The sequence below is a fragment of the Plecotus auritus genome (assembly GCF_963455305.1).
Source record: "Plecotus auritus genome assembly, chromosome: 10".
In the NCBI taxonomy this organism is placed as follows: Eukaryota; Metazoa; Chordata; class Mammalia; order Chiroptera; family Vespertilionidae; genus Plecotus; species Plecotus auritus.
This window is the reverse complement of record NC_137785.1, coordinates 5,543,004-5,559,779: the sequence shown is the minus strand read 5'-3', so window position 1 is coordinate 5,559,779 and position 16,776 is coordinate 5,543,004. Positions and strand designations below refer to the sequence as shown.

Genomic DNA, 16,776 nt, shown 5'->3' with positions numbered 1-16,776 from the left:
GTACCTGGTTGCAGGCTCCTCCCTGGCCCAGGCCCTGGTCAGGGCTTATGAAGGAGGCAACCAATCGATGTGTTTCTCTCACATGGATGTTTCTCTCTGTCTTTCCCTCTCCCACTCTCCTTAAAAATCGATGGAAAGCTGAAACCGGTTTGGCTCAGTGGATAGAGCGTCGGCCTGCGGACTGAAGGGTCCCAGGTTCGATTCCGGTCAAGGGCATGTACCTTGATTGCCAGCACATCCCCAGTAGGAGGTGTGCAGGAGGCAGCTGATCGATGTTTCTCTCTCATCAATGTTTCAAACTCTATCCCTCTCCCTTCCTCTCTGTAAAAAGTCAATAAAATATATATTTAAAAAGAAAAAAAAGTAAAGAAAAATATCCTCGGGTGAGTATTAAAAAAAAAAGGGGGGGGGGGAGAGGTGCATCTCAGTGCTTAGACTTCCCGCGTGGCAGGGTGCAGGGGTGTTTATAGAAGGGAAAGGAAGTTCAGGGAAGGTGAAGGTGGAACTTAGAGCTTTATTGTTAACGGAGTTTTTGCATCAAGTGCGAGAACTTCCATAAGCCTTAGCTCCCCGCATAGACCCTCCCTCTGATTATTTGTTGGTCTTATCAGCTGTGGCCCCCCTAAAGAGCACCCTAGATATACCGCAGGTTCTTTTTCTTCTTTCTTTCTAGAACTGGCTATTAGTGTAACCAACTTAATATACACAGGGTGGGGCAAAAGTAGGTTTACAGTTTGTATGGGAAATGATACAATAAATAATAATTACAAGAATAGGCTGTTTCTCATACAACTGTAAACTTACTTTTGCCCCACCTTGTATACTTTTATTGGCAGTATTACACATGTCCTCCTTTGCCCCCCTCCTGCCCCCCTCCATCCCACCCCCACACTATTATCTGTGTCCATGGACCATGCATATATGTTCTGTGGTTAATCTCTTCCCCTCTTAGATTTGTCAGTCTGTTCCATGTGTCCATGTCTCTGGACCTGTTTTGTTCGTCCAATTTAATATTTTTAAAGGCTTAAAATAGGGCATCAAAGCATGCTCACTCATGTCCTTTCATCTTTTTCTGTAATTGAATACATTGTGACATGCAACAGTGTGTAAATTTAAGATGTACAGGGTGTTACTTTCATACAAAACTCATGTATTGTGACAGGATTGTCAAGCCGTAGGGCTATTTGTCACATTACATAACAGCAAATGACGTCTCGAATGACGTTTTGTTGAATGTAGTTTGTTTGTAAAGGTGGTAAGATGCCTCAGAACTTAATTCTTGTCCGTTAGCCTGTGGTAAAATTGGTTTCCTTGTGTGGTGACTCCTAAAGCCACAAAATCTATTTGTGACGTTAAATGAGGGTTTACTGTACAATATGATTGTCTATGTTATACTATGCATTAGGTCTCTATGGCTTATGACTCCTTGTAAGTTTGTACCCTTAAAAGACGTCAGTGTTATCTCCCACCTCCATCCCCTGGTAACCACCATTTTACTCTGTCTTTTACAGCTTTGACTTTTTTAGCTTCCATGTATAGGTGAGACCAGGCATTCTTACCTTTCTCTGGTGTGTCTCCCTTAGCATAATGTCCTCAAGGTCCACCCGTATTGTCACTTATGGCAGGATAGCCTCCTTTCTGGTGGCTAAATAATGTTCCATTGTGTGTGTATGTGTGTGCGCGCGCACGTGCGTGTGCTCACATGGGTGATAGCTTCTTAACCATTCATCTGTTGATGGGCATCTTGGCTATTTGTGGATAATGCTGTGATAAATACAGAGAATATATAGCTTATTGAAATCCTGTTTTTATTTCCTTTTACCCAGAAGTGGGATTGCTGGATCGTATGGTAATCCTATTTTTAATTTTTTGAGAACCCTTATATGGTTTTCCAAAGTGGCCACACCAGTTTACATTCGCACCAACAGTGTACAAGGGTTTCCTATTGTCCACATGTGGGAACCCCTTTCACGTCCCGCGTGGTTTCAGGGTTCCGGTTCTGGAGGAGGCCGCACACAAATGAAAAAAGACTAGAAAAATATTAATTTGGGAAATGGGGGCCAGGCGGAAGCCCACCTCTAGTGGGAGGACTACGCCTTGCTTTGGCCTTTCCATCCCTTTTATTCAGGTTTGGGATACACCCATTGCCCTTAGGCAGGCAATTCCAGTAACAGGCAGATTATCTTATCAGTAAGGATTTACATGATTATTTGGTGGGGAAGTTGCTTCAGCTACCACTGTCTCAATTAGATAGGGAGTGGTTGGCTCTGACCTTTCAGAGCTTCAAGGTTGACCAGCCTTCCAGGTTCCTTGTCCACACCTTTCGATTAGTGAGACAATGATCGGTTTCCGGCATCCACATCCTTTCCAACACTTGCTACCTCTTATTTTGATAACAGCCATTCCAACTGTGGTTTTGATTTGCATTTCCCTGATTACTGATGTTGAATATCTATGTGCCTGTTGGCCATTTTGATGTACTCTTTGGGGAAAAAAAAGTCTTTTTAAGTTCTGTCTACTTTTTAATCAAATTGTGGCTTTTATTGTTGTTATTAAGTATATGAGTTCTTCATATGTTTATAATAATAACTCACATGGTTTGCAAAAATTTCCCATTCTGTAGATTGCCTTTTCACTTCGTTAATCATTTCTTTTGTCATGCAGAAGCTTTTGAGTTTGATATAGTCCCATTTGTTGATTTTTGCTTTTGTTGTTTGTGTTATGGATATCATGTAAAAAAAAAATCATTGCCATCCCTGTCTGGTTTGGCTCAGTGGATAGAGCATCGGCCTGCGGACTGGAGGGTTCCAGGTTTGATTCCAGTCAAGGGCACATGCCCAGATTATAGGCTTAATCCCCAGTAGAGGGCAGCCAATCAATGATTCTCATTATTGATGTTTTTATCACTCTCCCTTCCTCTCTGAAATCAATAAAAAATATAATTTAAAAAATCATTGACAAGACCATATCAATGAGCTTCTTCCCTACATTTCCTTCTAGGAGTTTTATGGTATCAGGTTTTATGTTTAAGTCTTTGATCCATACCTCTGGTGCGGCAACAGCCTTGACTGCACAGCCTCCTTAACGGTCCCATCCACCCACCTCTGGATGCACAAATGGGTGCATGTCTTAGTCTGATCTGCAGAGGGGTTTTTGTTACGGATGTTCAATTCATTGTAAATTGGTGGAAGGGGAAAGAAAAAGGGACATTTATGTCGCCATGCTGCTGACATCACTCTAGTTATAAAATCTTAAGAGAGATTATGTAAGTATGTGTTCATTTATCCATGGGAGATACACATGTGGAAAGCAGGGCTCTGCCGTTCACCTCAGTATCCCCTGTGTCCACACAGGTCATGGCCCATAGTAGGACCTCAACAAATGCACGTTGACTGAGTAATGACATGCCCCAATTTGAGCATGACTCACAAATACTTTTCAAAGTTGGAGAAGTTGTAACCTCACAATAACTTCCATCTTTCTCCCACCAAGTAAACGTCACTTCCAACCCCACACCATCGTCACCCACATCCATTTGATGGGGTAAGCATTGGCTCAAAGATGGAGAAAACCCATCATGGAAAATAACTACATGCAGCAACCTCAGTTTTGGTCTTGAAAGGTTTCTGTGTCAGTCTTTTCCATTGTCTTATTCCATGATGCTCCAAACAGGACAAAATTCACTGCTTGGTACCCTAAAACAAACCTGGAAATGGAAATAAATTTATTACAGAAAATACTTCCTTCCACCTATACTACATATGTAGGTGTCCTTGTCATCTTGGACTGTACAGCAGGATGCTGTAGACTGGTGGCTTAACCACCAACTGTTGTGTGTTTTTTTAAATTGACTTGAGAGAGAGGAAGGGAGAGAGAGAAACATCAATAAGTTGCCTCCCATACATGCCCCGGCCGGGAATTAAACCCATAACATGGTTATGTACCCTGACTGGGAATCGAACCTACAATCTTTTGGTTGATTCCTAAGTATCTTAATTTTTTTGTTGCAGTGGTAAATGGGATTTTTTTTAAGGTTCTCTTTCTGAAAGTTTTTTATTGGTATGTAAAAAAGCCATCGATTTCTAGGTGTTGATTTTGTATCCTGCTACATTGCTGAATTCATTTATGAAACCTAGTCGTTTTTTTTGGTGGAGTCTTTAGGGTTTTCTACGTATAATATCGTGTAATTTGCAAATAATGACAGTTATATTTTTCCTTTCCAATTTGGATGTCTTTTATTTTTCCTTCTTGTCTTATCATGGTGGCTAGGACTTCCAGTACTATCTTACCTAATAATAGACAAACATGTAAATGGACTATACCTCCGCTACGCCCACAGCCAATCAGAGTGAGTATGCAAATTAACCCAACAAAGATGGTAGGTTAATTTGCATATGCAGGCACAGAGCGGCAGGGAGGGGCTGGACGCCTGCTATGAGGGGGAAGGGAGGCGGCGGAGGGAGCTACAGGAGTGGTGCTCCACAGAAGCGAGGACTTGCTGGCTCCTGGGCGGTTGGGAGTGAAGCCAGGGGAAGGAAGGCCTATTCTTGCACGAATATCATGCAACGGCCTCCAGTCTACATATATAAAAGCCAAGGAACCGGAATGACTGGAACAACTGGTCACTATGATGTGCACTGCGGCCGGCCAACTGGCCCAATGGAGGGGTGGAGGGCGGCCCCTCCCCCTGATCAGCCCCCCCAACCCCAGTCGGGTCCAGGACCTGCTTGCCAACCTCCCACAGTCCCTCCCCCGCACCGGCCTTGCCCAATCGGCTCCCAACAGGGCAGGCCAGCCAGACCCCACCCGTGCACAAATTCGTGCCCTGGGCCTCTAGTGTTGAGTAAAAGTGAAATTGAACAAACCTATCTTGTTCCTCTTCTTAGGGGAAATGGTTTTAGTTTTTTCCCATGGAGTATGATGTTAGCTCTATGTTTGTCATATATGGCCTTTATTAGGTAGAGGTATGATACCCTATCTTCCCACTTTGCTGACTTTTTAATCAAAAATGGGTGTTGGATTTGTTGAATGCTTTTTTCTGCATGTATAGATATGATCATGTGGTTTTTGTCTTTCACCTTGTTTATGGGATATATCATGTTTATTGATTTGTAGATATTGTACCAGCCTTGCATCCCCGGAGTAAATTACACTTGGTCATGGTGTATGATCTTTTTAATATGTTGCTGGATCTGATTTGCTAATATTTTGTTGAAGATTTTAGCATATATGTTCATCAGGATATTGGCCTGTAATTCTTTCTTTGTAGTGTCTTTATCTGGTTTTGGGTTTAGGATAATGCTGTCCTCATGAAAAGAACTTAGAAGTGTTCCTTCCTCTTGAATTTTTTTAAATTTCTTTATTGATTAAGGTATTACATATGTGTCCTCATCCCTCCATTAACCTCCCAACCTCCCCCACTTGGATTTTTTTGAATAATTTGAGGATAGGTGTTAGTTCTTCTTGGAATATTTGTGTTTTTTTCTTTTTAAAAAATCCTTTATTGTTTAAAGTGTTACATATGAATCCTCTTTCCCCCATCAACCTCTCCCTGTTCGTTCCCACCCCCCTCCAGCACATGCCTTCACGCCCCCCCCCCCCCCCCCACTGACTGTGCCCATGAGTTATGCCTATATGCATACAAGTCCTTTGGTTGATCTCTCACATTCCTCCGGTCCCCCTCTCCCCCTGAGGTTGGATGATCTATTTGATTGCTTCTATGTCTTGGGCTCTATTTTAGTTTATCAGTTTATGTTGTTCATTATATTCCACAAATGAGTGAGATCACGTGATATTTATCTTTCTCCAACTGGCTTATTTCGCTTAGCATAATGCTCTCCAGATCCATCCATGCTGTTGCAAATGGTAAGAGTGCCTTCTTTTTTACAGCAGCGTAGTACTTCCATGGTATAGATGTACCACCATTTTTTAACCCACTTATTTGTTGATGGGCACTTAGGCTGTTTCCAAATCTTAGTTATTGTAAATTATGCTGCTATGAACATAGGGGTGCATATATCCTTTCTGATTGGTGTCTCTGGTTTCTTGGGGTATACAAGACCGAGTCACTGATTCTATACAGACCAAATTCCTGGTCTTGGAACTAGGTCCAAACCCTGCTTTTATATCAGCCAAGTCCCCAATCTCTGTACAGGCTGGTTCTCTGATTCTCTAAGACTAAGTCTCAGGTCTTTGCACAAGGCCCAGTCCATGAATCTATACAGACCAAGTCCCAGGACTCTGTACAAGGCCCAGTCCCTGATTTTATGCAGACTAAGTCCATGTTCTTTGAACTATGTCCAGTTCCTGCTTCTATAGGGACCAAGTGCCTGATCTCTGTACAGTGCCATGTCCCTAATCTAAATAGCCCAATCCCCTGACCTCTGTACAAGGCTGAGTCCCTGATCCTATGTGGGCCAAGTCTCCGGTCTCTATACAGGTCCTAGTACCTAGTTCTCTATGGACCAAGGTCCCAGTCTCTGTAGAAAGTCCATGAATCTATACAGACCAAGTCCCCAATATCTGTACAAGGCCCAGTCCCTTATTCTATATGGACCAAGTCCCCAGTCTCTGTACAGGGTTCAGTCCCTTGTGCTAAAGGGATCTATGTCACAGTCTATAGAGGTCCCAGTCCCTGATTTTATACAGGCCAATCCCCAGTCTCTGTACTAGTGAGGTTCCTGATTCTATAGATACCAAGTCCCAAATCTGTGTACAAGGCCCAGTTCCTTATTCTGTTCAGAACAACTCCTCAGTCTCTGTACAATGCCCAGTCCCTGATTCTATATGGACGATGCCCCTGGTCTCAAAAAGGCCCAGTCCCTGCATCAATATGGACCAAGTGCCCAATTTCTGTACAAGGCCCAATCTCTTATTCTATATGGACCAAGTTCCTATCTCTGTACACTACAAGCATGTCAAACTTGTGGCCCACAACAAATATTCATTAATGATTACTCATTTATTTCAACCCTTTGTATTCAGATTTATGCAGATCGACCATCAGTCAGACATCCTCCAAGGGCTCGCAGACTGCGAGAGGTTGCTGGGGCTGAGGGACCCTCTCCCCCACCCCCACCCCGAATGCACGAAGTTTGTGCACTGGGCCTCTAGTGTTTCTATGAAAATTGAAGCTTTTGTTTTTAAGGCCCACATAAACTTAAACCTTGTTTATTTGGCCCGTGTTAGCCTTTGAGTTTGACATGCTTGCTGTACAGAGTCCAATCCCTTGTTCTATATGAACCAAGGTCCTTGCTCTATACAAGGCCCAGTCCCGGATTCTATACAGGCCAAGCCCCTGATCCCTGTACAAGGCCCAGTTTCTTATTCTATTTGGACCAAGTTCCTGGTCTCGGTACAAGGCCCAGTCCCGGATTCTAGGAACCAAGTCCCTGATATCTGCACAAGGCTAAATCCCCGATTCTATATGGACCAAATCCCCAATTTTTGTGCAAGGCCAAGTTTCTAATTCTATACAGACCAAGTCCCTGATCCCTGTATAAGAGCAAGTCCTTGATCTTTGTACAAGAGTGGTTTCCTTATATCTGTAAGGCTGGGTCTCTCACCCCTGTACAAACTAAGTCCTGGTCTCTGTATAATATGAGTCCCCTATCTCTATATGACCAAGTTCCTGCTCTCTATACAGACTGAGTCCCTCATCTCTGTACAGACCAAGTCCCTGCTGTTTGCATATGAGTGAATCCCTGATCTGTGTATAATACTGAGCCTCTTGGATTTATTGCCTCTTCTATGTGCCCCAACCAGGGACTGAACTCACGACCTTTTTGTGTACAGCATGACACTCCAACCAACTGAGCCACACCATCCAGCACAGATTACCTTGGCTTTTTAAAAAATCAACCTACCATAGATGAATGGGTTGATTTCTGAACTCCCTGTGCTGTTCCATTGATCTCTATGTCTACCTTTTTGCCTGTACCAACTATATTGATTATTGTACTTTTAAAAATATATATTTTTTTATTGATTTCAGAGAGGAAGAGAGAGGGATAGAAACATCAATGATGAGAGAATCACTGATCGGCTGCCTCCTGCACACCCCCTATTGGGGATCGAGCCCGCAACCTGGGCATGTGCCCCCAACCAAAATCGAATCTGGCACCTTTCAGTCCGCAGGCCGACACTCTATCCACTGAGCCAAGCCGGCTAGGGCTGATTATTGTACTTTTAAGTGAGTCTTGAAAACAGAAGGTTTTGGTTTATCGATTTTTAAGTTTTTCTGGCCATGCTAGATTTCATGTACACTTTGGAATCAACTTGTCAATTTCTACCAGAAGGCTGCTGGGATATTGGTTAGATTTGTGTTGAGTCTATAGATCATTTCGGAGAGGACGTACATCTTAATGATATTGAGTGTTCTGACCTAGGAGCAGTTTATCTACCTATCTGTCTGTCTGTCTGTCTGTCTATCTATCTATCTATCTATCTATCCTCTCTATCTATCTAGATCTTCTCTAATTTCTCTCATCAGTGTTTTCCTGTTTTTACTATACGGTCTGGCATATGTCTACTACCTCTTACCCTTATGTTTTTTTGTGGTCATTGATGTTATGTAAATGGTATTGCTTTCTATTCATTTTCAGTGGTTCACTGTGAGGACACATAGAAACGCGATTAATTTTTAATTTTGTCATTATATCCTGCTGTCTTGTGAAGTTCAAACGTTGTTTCTTGTAACCTTTTGTAGATTCCTTAGGGATAAGACAGCATGTGAGATTTTACAGTCACACCCTCCTCTATTCCCAACACCATTGTTCAACTCTGGCACCCACTGATATTTTATTTTTACATCATTTTTCATATTTTCTGTGAGTAAAGACAGTTTTACCTCTTCTGTTTCTAATCTGTATTCCTTTTCTATTGCCTCATTGCTGTAGCTAGAATCTCCACAATGTTGTTGAAGAAACTAGGGAGTATGAATATCCCTGCCTTCTACCTGACCTTATGGTGAAAGCACTTAGTCTTTTGCTATGAAATTTGATAGGACGTAGAGGTTTTCATAGATGTCCTGTATCATTTTGAGAACGTGTGCTTCTATTCCTGGGCTCAGAGAACATCATACCTTTTAAAAATGAAGTTCAAATGGATTGAAGATTTAAATGTAAAATTATGAACCTTTGGTGAAAAATAGGACAAAATCTACAGGGTACAGGGCTTGGAGAAGAGTTCTTAAAGATGATACCAACGGGTGACCCATTAAAGAAAAACCTGTTCAAGTTGGATTAATAAAAATGAAGGACCATTGTTCTGCAGAAGACTCTATTCAGAGGATGAAAAGAGACGTCTATCTGTAATATATAAATAACTCAAGTATTGGTAAAGTTTTTTTAATTGAAGAATTACTTTGTTTAATGAGTATAGAGTTTCAGTTTTGTGAGATAGAATTCTGTAGCTGGATGGTGGTGATCATTGCACAACATGAATATACATGATATCACTGAACCATATACTTTAAAATGATTAAGGTAGTCATTTTATGTTATGTATATTTTACTACAACAAAAATACTGAAAAAATTAGATAATAGGCAAAATTATTTTAAAAATTAGATAAAAGTTAGTCATTTCACTCGAGACTATATGGTGACAGATAAGCATGTAAACATGTTCAACATCACTGGCCATTAGAGAAATGCCAGTTAAGATAGACAATTAGATAATACTAGAGGCCCGATGCATGAAATTTGTGCACGGGGGGTGTCCCTCAGCCCAGCCTGCACCCTCTCCAATCTGGGACCCCTCGGGGGATGTCCGACTGCCTGTTTAGGCCAGATCCATGTGGGATCAGGCCTAAACAGGCAGTCGGACATCCCTCTCACAATCTGGGACTGCTGGCTCCTAACCACTCGCCTGCCTGATTGCCCCTAACCACTCTGCCTGACAGCCTGAGCACCTCCTAACTGCTCCCCTGCCAGCCTGATTGATAACTAACTGCTCCTCTAATGACCCGATTGCCCCCAACTGCCTTCCCCTGCAGGGCTGAGGGGACTGGGGGACTGAGGCTGGATGCTGCGGGCACTGGGTGAGGCGGGCTGAGGGGACTGGGGGACTGAGGCTGGATGAGGCGGGCCTGAGGGGACTGGGGGACTGAGGCTGGATGAGGCAGGGCTGAGAGAACCGGGGGACTCCAGCTGGATGAGGTGTGCGGTGCCTGCCACCCCCTGGTGGGGCTGAGGAGACTAGGGGACTCTGGCTGGATGAGGTGGGGATGAGGGGACTGGGCATTGCCATCTTGTGTCTGTGGGCACTGCCATCTTTGTGAGGGCATGTCAGTCAATTAGCATCTTCCCTCTTTATTGGCTGTGGGTGCTTCCATCTTTGTGAGGGCGTGATGGTCAATTAGCATATTCCCTCTTTATTAGATAGGGTAATGCACCAATAAGAACATTTAAATTAAGAATAATCAGCCCTAGCCAGTTTTGCTCAGTGGATAGAGCATCGGCCTGCAGACTGCTGAAGGGTCCCAGGTTCGATTCTGGTCAAGGGCATATGTCCAGGTTGCTGGCTTGATCCCCAGTGGGGGGCATGCAGGAGGCAGCCAATCATCATCAGTGTTTCTCTCTTTCCCTTTCCCTCTCTCTCTCCCTTCTACTCTGAAATCAATAAAATATATTATAAAAAGAAGAATAATCATACTATCAGATAGTGGCAAAGATGCAGAGAAAGTGGGTCTCTCAGACATTGTTTCTGGATATTGAAATGATACAGCCATTAGCCCGGCCTGGTGTGCCTCAGCGGTTGAGCATCAATCCAGGAACCAAGAGGTCACCAGTTCGATTCCCAGTCAAGGCATAGGCCTGGGTTGCAGGCTCCATCCCCAGTAGTGGGTATACAGGAGGCAGCCAATTAGTGATTCTCTCTCATCATTGATGTTTTTGTCTCTTGCTCTCCCTTCCTCTCTGAAATCAATAAAAAAATATTTTTAAAAAATGACAGTCATTCTGTAAAATAGTTTGGTAGTTTTTTTTTTTTTTAATAAAATTAAACACACTTTCCTTATGACCCAGAAATCTCTATCTTGGTCATATATCCACAAAAAAATAAATTTTGCATCCACACAAAATTCTGTGCATAAATGTTCATGTCAGTCTTTTTCGCAATAGCCAAACACTGAAAACATCCAAAATGTAGATCAACAGCTGAGCAGTTAAACTATCATACATTCTACTCAGGAATAAAAAGTAACAGACTGTTGGCACATGCAATAACTTGAGTGGCTCTCAAGGACATTTGGCTTAATGGAAAAAACACACACCCATTCTCAAAGTCTTACATGCTTTGGTTCTATACATTAAACAGAGGAAAAAAACTCACATGCTATCTGATCCCGTTAACATAACATTCTGAAGGTGACAGAATTATAGAGATGGATAAGAAATCATTGGTTGCCAGGGTTGAAGACTGGTGTTTCATCCTTTTAGTAGAGTCTTCTGCAGAACAGTGGTGGAGGTGGCTGTTACTGTAAAAGGGCAACATGAGGGACATCTTCATGATGATGGACTAGATTAGTATGTGGACTGTGTCGATAGCTACACAAATCTAAACGTGATCAAATGACAGAACTGTGCACATTGTATTCATGTCAACTTCTTCCTTTTAATATTGTAATGGATGAATATGGAACCATTGCGAGAAACTGGGTGAAGGGACAAGTATCTGTATTACTTTTACAACTTCCTGTGAATCTGTAATGGTTTGAAAATAAACATATTAAAAATGGCATCTAGCGTGGCTGGTGTGCTCAGTAGTTGAGCGTAGACCTATGAACCAGGAGGTCATGGTTCAAGTTCCCGGTCGGGATACATGCTCCAGCTGTGGGTTCGATCCCCAGTGAGAGGCATGCAGGAGGCGGCCAATAAATGATTCTCTGTCATCAATGATGTTTCTGTCTCCCTCTCCCTTTTTCTCTGAAATCAGTAAAAAATGTATATATTTAAAAGTGGAATCTAATTGAAGAGGGAAAACACAATCTAAAATAGAGACGGACAGCCACACATTGGGGAGTGGGTGCATCGCTAAACTGTCCCATGTGAGGCCAGGGTGGAGACTGAGCAAGAGGCGATTGTAGACTGAACAACTGGTGTCTCCTTGATGTACCACAGCCTATAAATACAGACTTCTCTTCATTCTGGCGATTCTTGGCAAATAGCAGCCAACGGTGTCTATTCTCAGCAGGAGCCATGAGTTTTAGTGATTGAGTGGAAGGGATGGAAAACTTCCGGTGCCCGAGATTACAGAGATCCCCACACTGAGAAGTTTAGCAACAGATACACAGCCCAGGAGTCCCAGGCATCCCCAGTGCCCTGAGAAGTGCAGTGGACAGAAACGCCTTCCTCTGCCTCATCATATACACAGTGCGGCAGCAATGAGAAGAGGGACTCGGCTGTAATGATGAGAGGCAACAAGATGTATCCATGAGCTGATGGGCCCAACACAGTGAAAGGGATGACACGAACTTATATCTCACAATTATTTTTAAAAAAATATATTTTATTGATTTTTTACAGAGAGGAAGGGAGAGGGATAGAGAGCTAGAAACATCGATGAGAGAGAAACATTGATCAGCTGCCTCCTGCATGCCCCCTACTGGGGATGTGCCCGCAACCAAGGTACATGCCCTTGACCGGAATCGAACCTGGGACCCTTCAGTCCGCAGGCCAACGCTCTATCCACTGAGCCAAACCGGTTTTGGCTCAAAATTATTTCTATAATGTTTTATGCCTGCACCAGAAATACTGGGGACAACTCAAGAGCAAATGGTTAATATGATGTAGAGTGGACTTCTCCCAAATTAGGTAAAACGTTTGGAATGTATGAAATGAAATTTAAAAGATGTGTGATCAATAAATTCCAACATGTGACCAATTGTTGGTCAAGAGCAGAAAACAGTGGAGGGGAATCACTAATAAATACTATATAGGAACCCATCTTTCTCCCAGTTTTTAAAAAATATATATTTTTTTATTTCAGAGAGGAAAGGGGAGGGGGAGAGAGAGAGAAGCATCAATGATAAGAATAATTGATTGGCTGCCCTCTACACACCCCACATTGGGGATGGGAGCCCACAATCTGGGCACATGCCCTGACTGGGAATCGAACCCCAACCTCCTGGTTCATTGATCAGTGCTCAACCACTGAGCCACACTGGCCGGCTCCCCCAGTTTTCAGAGGAAGAACACTTCCTGCACATGGGACTGTACCTGCTACTCAGTCCAATGCTGAACTTGTATTTTTCAAGTCATCCAAAATGTGCTAGGTGAGTTCCTGCTCAGTCCTGGCACCTGGCCCAGGTGAAGGGCACCGGAAGAAGGAAGTCAGCGTCTTGCCCTGGGCTGGCTGAGGTGTAGGTTTCACAGAGCCGTTAGGATTTAGCAGATCTGGCTGGATCAAGCCCCCATTGTTTCCCCAGGCAGCTGTGGGACCTGTGGGTAAAGGACAGACCTGAGATCAAGGTAGGGAGGCAAAGGAAGGATATTTTTTCTCATAATCTCGCACAGCTTGTCAGCCAGGAAGAATCGCCCCTTCTCCCCATCCTCCCCATATAGGGGTGTTTTTAAAGTACCTGCTTTAATTCTTCCACAATAATTGGGTCTTCACTGCTGTTGAATAGGAAAAGAAAAGAGATACTCAATGTTCTTACAATGAACAGAACAGTCACCTGGTGAACAAAAATCCCATCTAAAATTCCATCTGTGTCCATATTGCAAAATATAATTCCCCATGGCAGAGTTTTGTGTTTAAAGAAACTCCATATCACTACAACAGCCAATGAGAGAGAGAAGTGCTCAGTGTTTACCTGGATCCACACGGAGACCATTTCTGGCTCCAACAGGCTTCCAACAGGAAAGCCACCATTAGAACCATAATCATGGCAGACAGACAAAGTCGGATGAGGTTACCCGTGGTGTAATCGGTTGATGTGGCACCTGGGGAATCTGAAAGCGAGAAGAGAATCACTAATGTCCCAGCTTCTCAGTGGATCTACTAAAGATGACCCTCACGTGCCACATGTGTTTCCTGGGCAGTGGTCAGATGTACCTTCATTAAAGTTGTAATCACTGGAATAAAAATGTGGAGTTTTTCTAGGCCAGCATAGCTCAGTGGTTGAGCATCGACCTATGAACCAGGAGGGTCATGGTTTGATTCCTGGTCAAGGCACATGCCCGGATTGCGGGCTGGGTCCCCAGTGTGGAGTGTGCAGGAGACAGCTGACCAATGATTCTCTCTCATCATCGATGTTTCTCTCTCTCTCCCTCTCCCTTCCTCTCTGAAATCAATAAAAATATATATAAAATGTGGAGTTTTATGAAAGTAGTGGTTCTTCCATCTTCATTGTATTCTGTCTTCTTTCATTTGCTCTTTATCTCATTTCCACTATCCTGCATTTCCTTTCCCCCCCTCCCTCCATGTGTTAGGAATCTGTTTCCAGGCAACACAAAGAGCCAGAAATGCCCCCTCAGAGCACTGAAATTCAGCAGCTGCATCAGCATATCTCCTCAGAGCACAAAACTTAGCGAGGGTGAGTTTGGTAGCTAAGCACCTTGACCATGATGTATTCAGCTTCGATCACGAATGGCTCAATCTTGCCATTGGTCCTCATTCCAGTAGAGAAGCCTGAATTTATATCCCCCTCCCATCTCATTCATCCCAACTCGTGCGAAGTTCATCTCTAAACCCATCACCAACAATGTTCCCTGAAGGCAGAATCCATGGGGGATATGGGTAATGACCTTTCTTCCCAGGAATCAGGGAGCTGTGGGCACCTCTCAGGGCTGGCCGTACAGACCTTGATCTAATGATAAGACATTCACCGACCATATGGGAAGATTGCACAGCGGAAAAGAGTACAGAGCTGAAACATAGCATGTGTCATAGCAGGAAATGAGATAATCTCAGACAGATTTTACCAGTATGTCTTGTGAAATTAAAATTTAAAAAGGCATTGCATCCATTTCCCTGAAACAAGAGGCTGTGGAACACCACATTCTGAGACAAAAGAGAGCTGTGGGGAAGAAATCACTATCATCAAGATCAACCAAAACTTGAAGAGATGCAGAGAGTGGCGGAAGGAATGGTGGTGATGGCAGGGTCTGTAATTTTGAAGAACAGCAAGAAGAATTGTCCAAAAGTTCAGAACAGAGAAAGGCAAAGGTTGGGAATTAGGAAGTGAGAATCAGATGATGAAAGGTCAAATGAGCAATTTCTATTTTTAAAATTTATTCTTAAATTACAGTTGACATTATTACTCTGTATCAGTTTTAGGTGGACAGCATAGAAGTTAGACAATCATATTTTTACAAAGTGTTCCCCCTGATATTTCTAATACCCACCTTCCACAATACATAGTTATTACAATATTATTAGCTATATTCCCTATGCTGTACTGTACATCCCCATGACTATTTTGTAACTACCAATCTGTACTTCTAAATACCTTAATTTTTTAAAAAAGTTCTTAAGATCTTGCAAGAACCTTACCTGTCACCGAGATCGTGAGCTGATCACTGGGCTCTGAGGCCCAGAAAGGAGCCCTTGGCTGGTAGTACACACAGCTGTAGTCCCCAGCGTCACTGCCTGTCACACTGGGAAGGGAGAAGTCTGTCTCCGTTCCTACTGCACTCTGGACCTTTATGGGTGTTGAAGTTCCTTCCTTCAGTAGAGCAAACGTGTAAGATTTAATCACAGGGCTGGGCTGCTGGCACTGCAGAATCACGTTTTCTCCTGCAGTCACCTCACCCCTTTGGTGGGCGTGGAGGGAAGGTTTAGGTAAATTTCCTGTAAGAGAAGGAAGCTCAGAAGCCATGGGCAGAAGCCTTGGGTCCCCGCTCAGACTTGTTGTCCCGGCAGGTTCCCAGGGAGTGTGGGAAGTGACAGACACCTGACCTCACCCTCTTTCTGCTCCGACTCCGGGAAGGAGATGTCCCCCCTACAAGCCCTGGATGAAGGCAGGGTCCTCAGCTCTGTTCCTGTCCTTCTCCATCTCACCTCCCCATCTACACTGGAGGTGAGACCCCTGCTCCACTCTCATTCTCTGGATCCTCCCTCATCCCTGTCCCAGGGAGAGGGTGTGTCAATCTGAGCACCCGTCCTCACCTGTCACCAGTAGGAGAAGGACATCACTGGGCGGTGACCTTATGGTGGGGCTCCCTTTTCTGTAGTACTCACAGGTGTACTCTCCAGCGTCACTGTTTTTTACACCACTGAGGTGAAATTCCACCAGGCCCCCTGGGGAATCAGAAGACGGCGAAGACTTCACGACATTTCCTCCCCCTTTGAGAGCAAACTTGATGTCCCTGAAGTTGACCTCCCGGGTAGGAGTGGAGCATCGCACTATCACGTTACTATTGGCAGGAACCATCGAGCTGGGCCAGGCACGGATGGAGGGCCTGGGAAGTGACTCTGGAAGAAAGCAGAGTCCAGGGCTGGATTTGATTTACTCACCGGCTGGAAGCCCATTTAAAGAAGGGAAAGGGAAAAGTGGGGGGTTTGAGGGTGAAGGATCAAAGAAGGTTTAAGTTTAGAAACACTCACCATCTCTTCTTATGTGTCTTTGGCCAACACACAGCCCTGCAAAGTAATCATCCATGAGACATAAGCGCCTGCCTGGAACTCACATCATCACCCTGCCCTGATTGCTGAGGGACCATCTCAGGGGCTCAGGATGGAGTTGCAGCCCTGGCAGCCATGCTTTTGGGATTTTCCCACACTGGGTTGCTCCAAGGTCCTCCATCAGACCTCCCAGAGGTTCTCCAAGCTG

The 16,776-nt window shown here is 43.9% G+C and overlaps 1 protein-coding gene across 1 annotated transcript; it reads right to left on the bottom strand.

The window, feature by feature from the left end:
• Positions 1-12,498: 12,498 nt before the first annotated feature.
• LOC308236440 (T-cell-interacting, activating receptor on myeloid cells protein 1-like) lies at positions 12,499-16,412 on the bottom strand. The gene is made up of 5 exons (XM_080646113.1): positions 16,113-16,412; positions 15,498-15,794; positions 13,816-13,954; positions 13,582-13,618; positions 12,499-13,441 (listed from the first exon to the last, which is right to left on the bottom strand). Exons 1-5 carry the CDS (start codon positions 16,375-16,377, stop codon positions 13,406-13,408), a joined length of 774 nt encoding a protein of 257 aa, XP_080502239.1. The 5' UTR covers positions 16,378-16,412; the 3' UTR covers positions 12,499-13,405.
• Between the last annotated feature and the right edge of the window lie 364 nt (positions 16,413-16,776).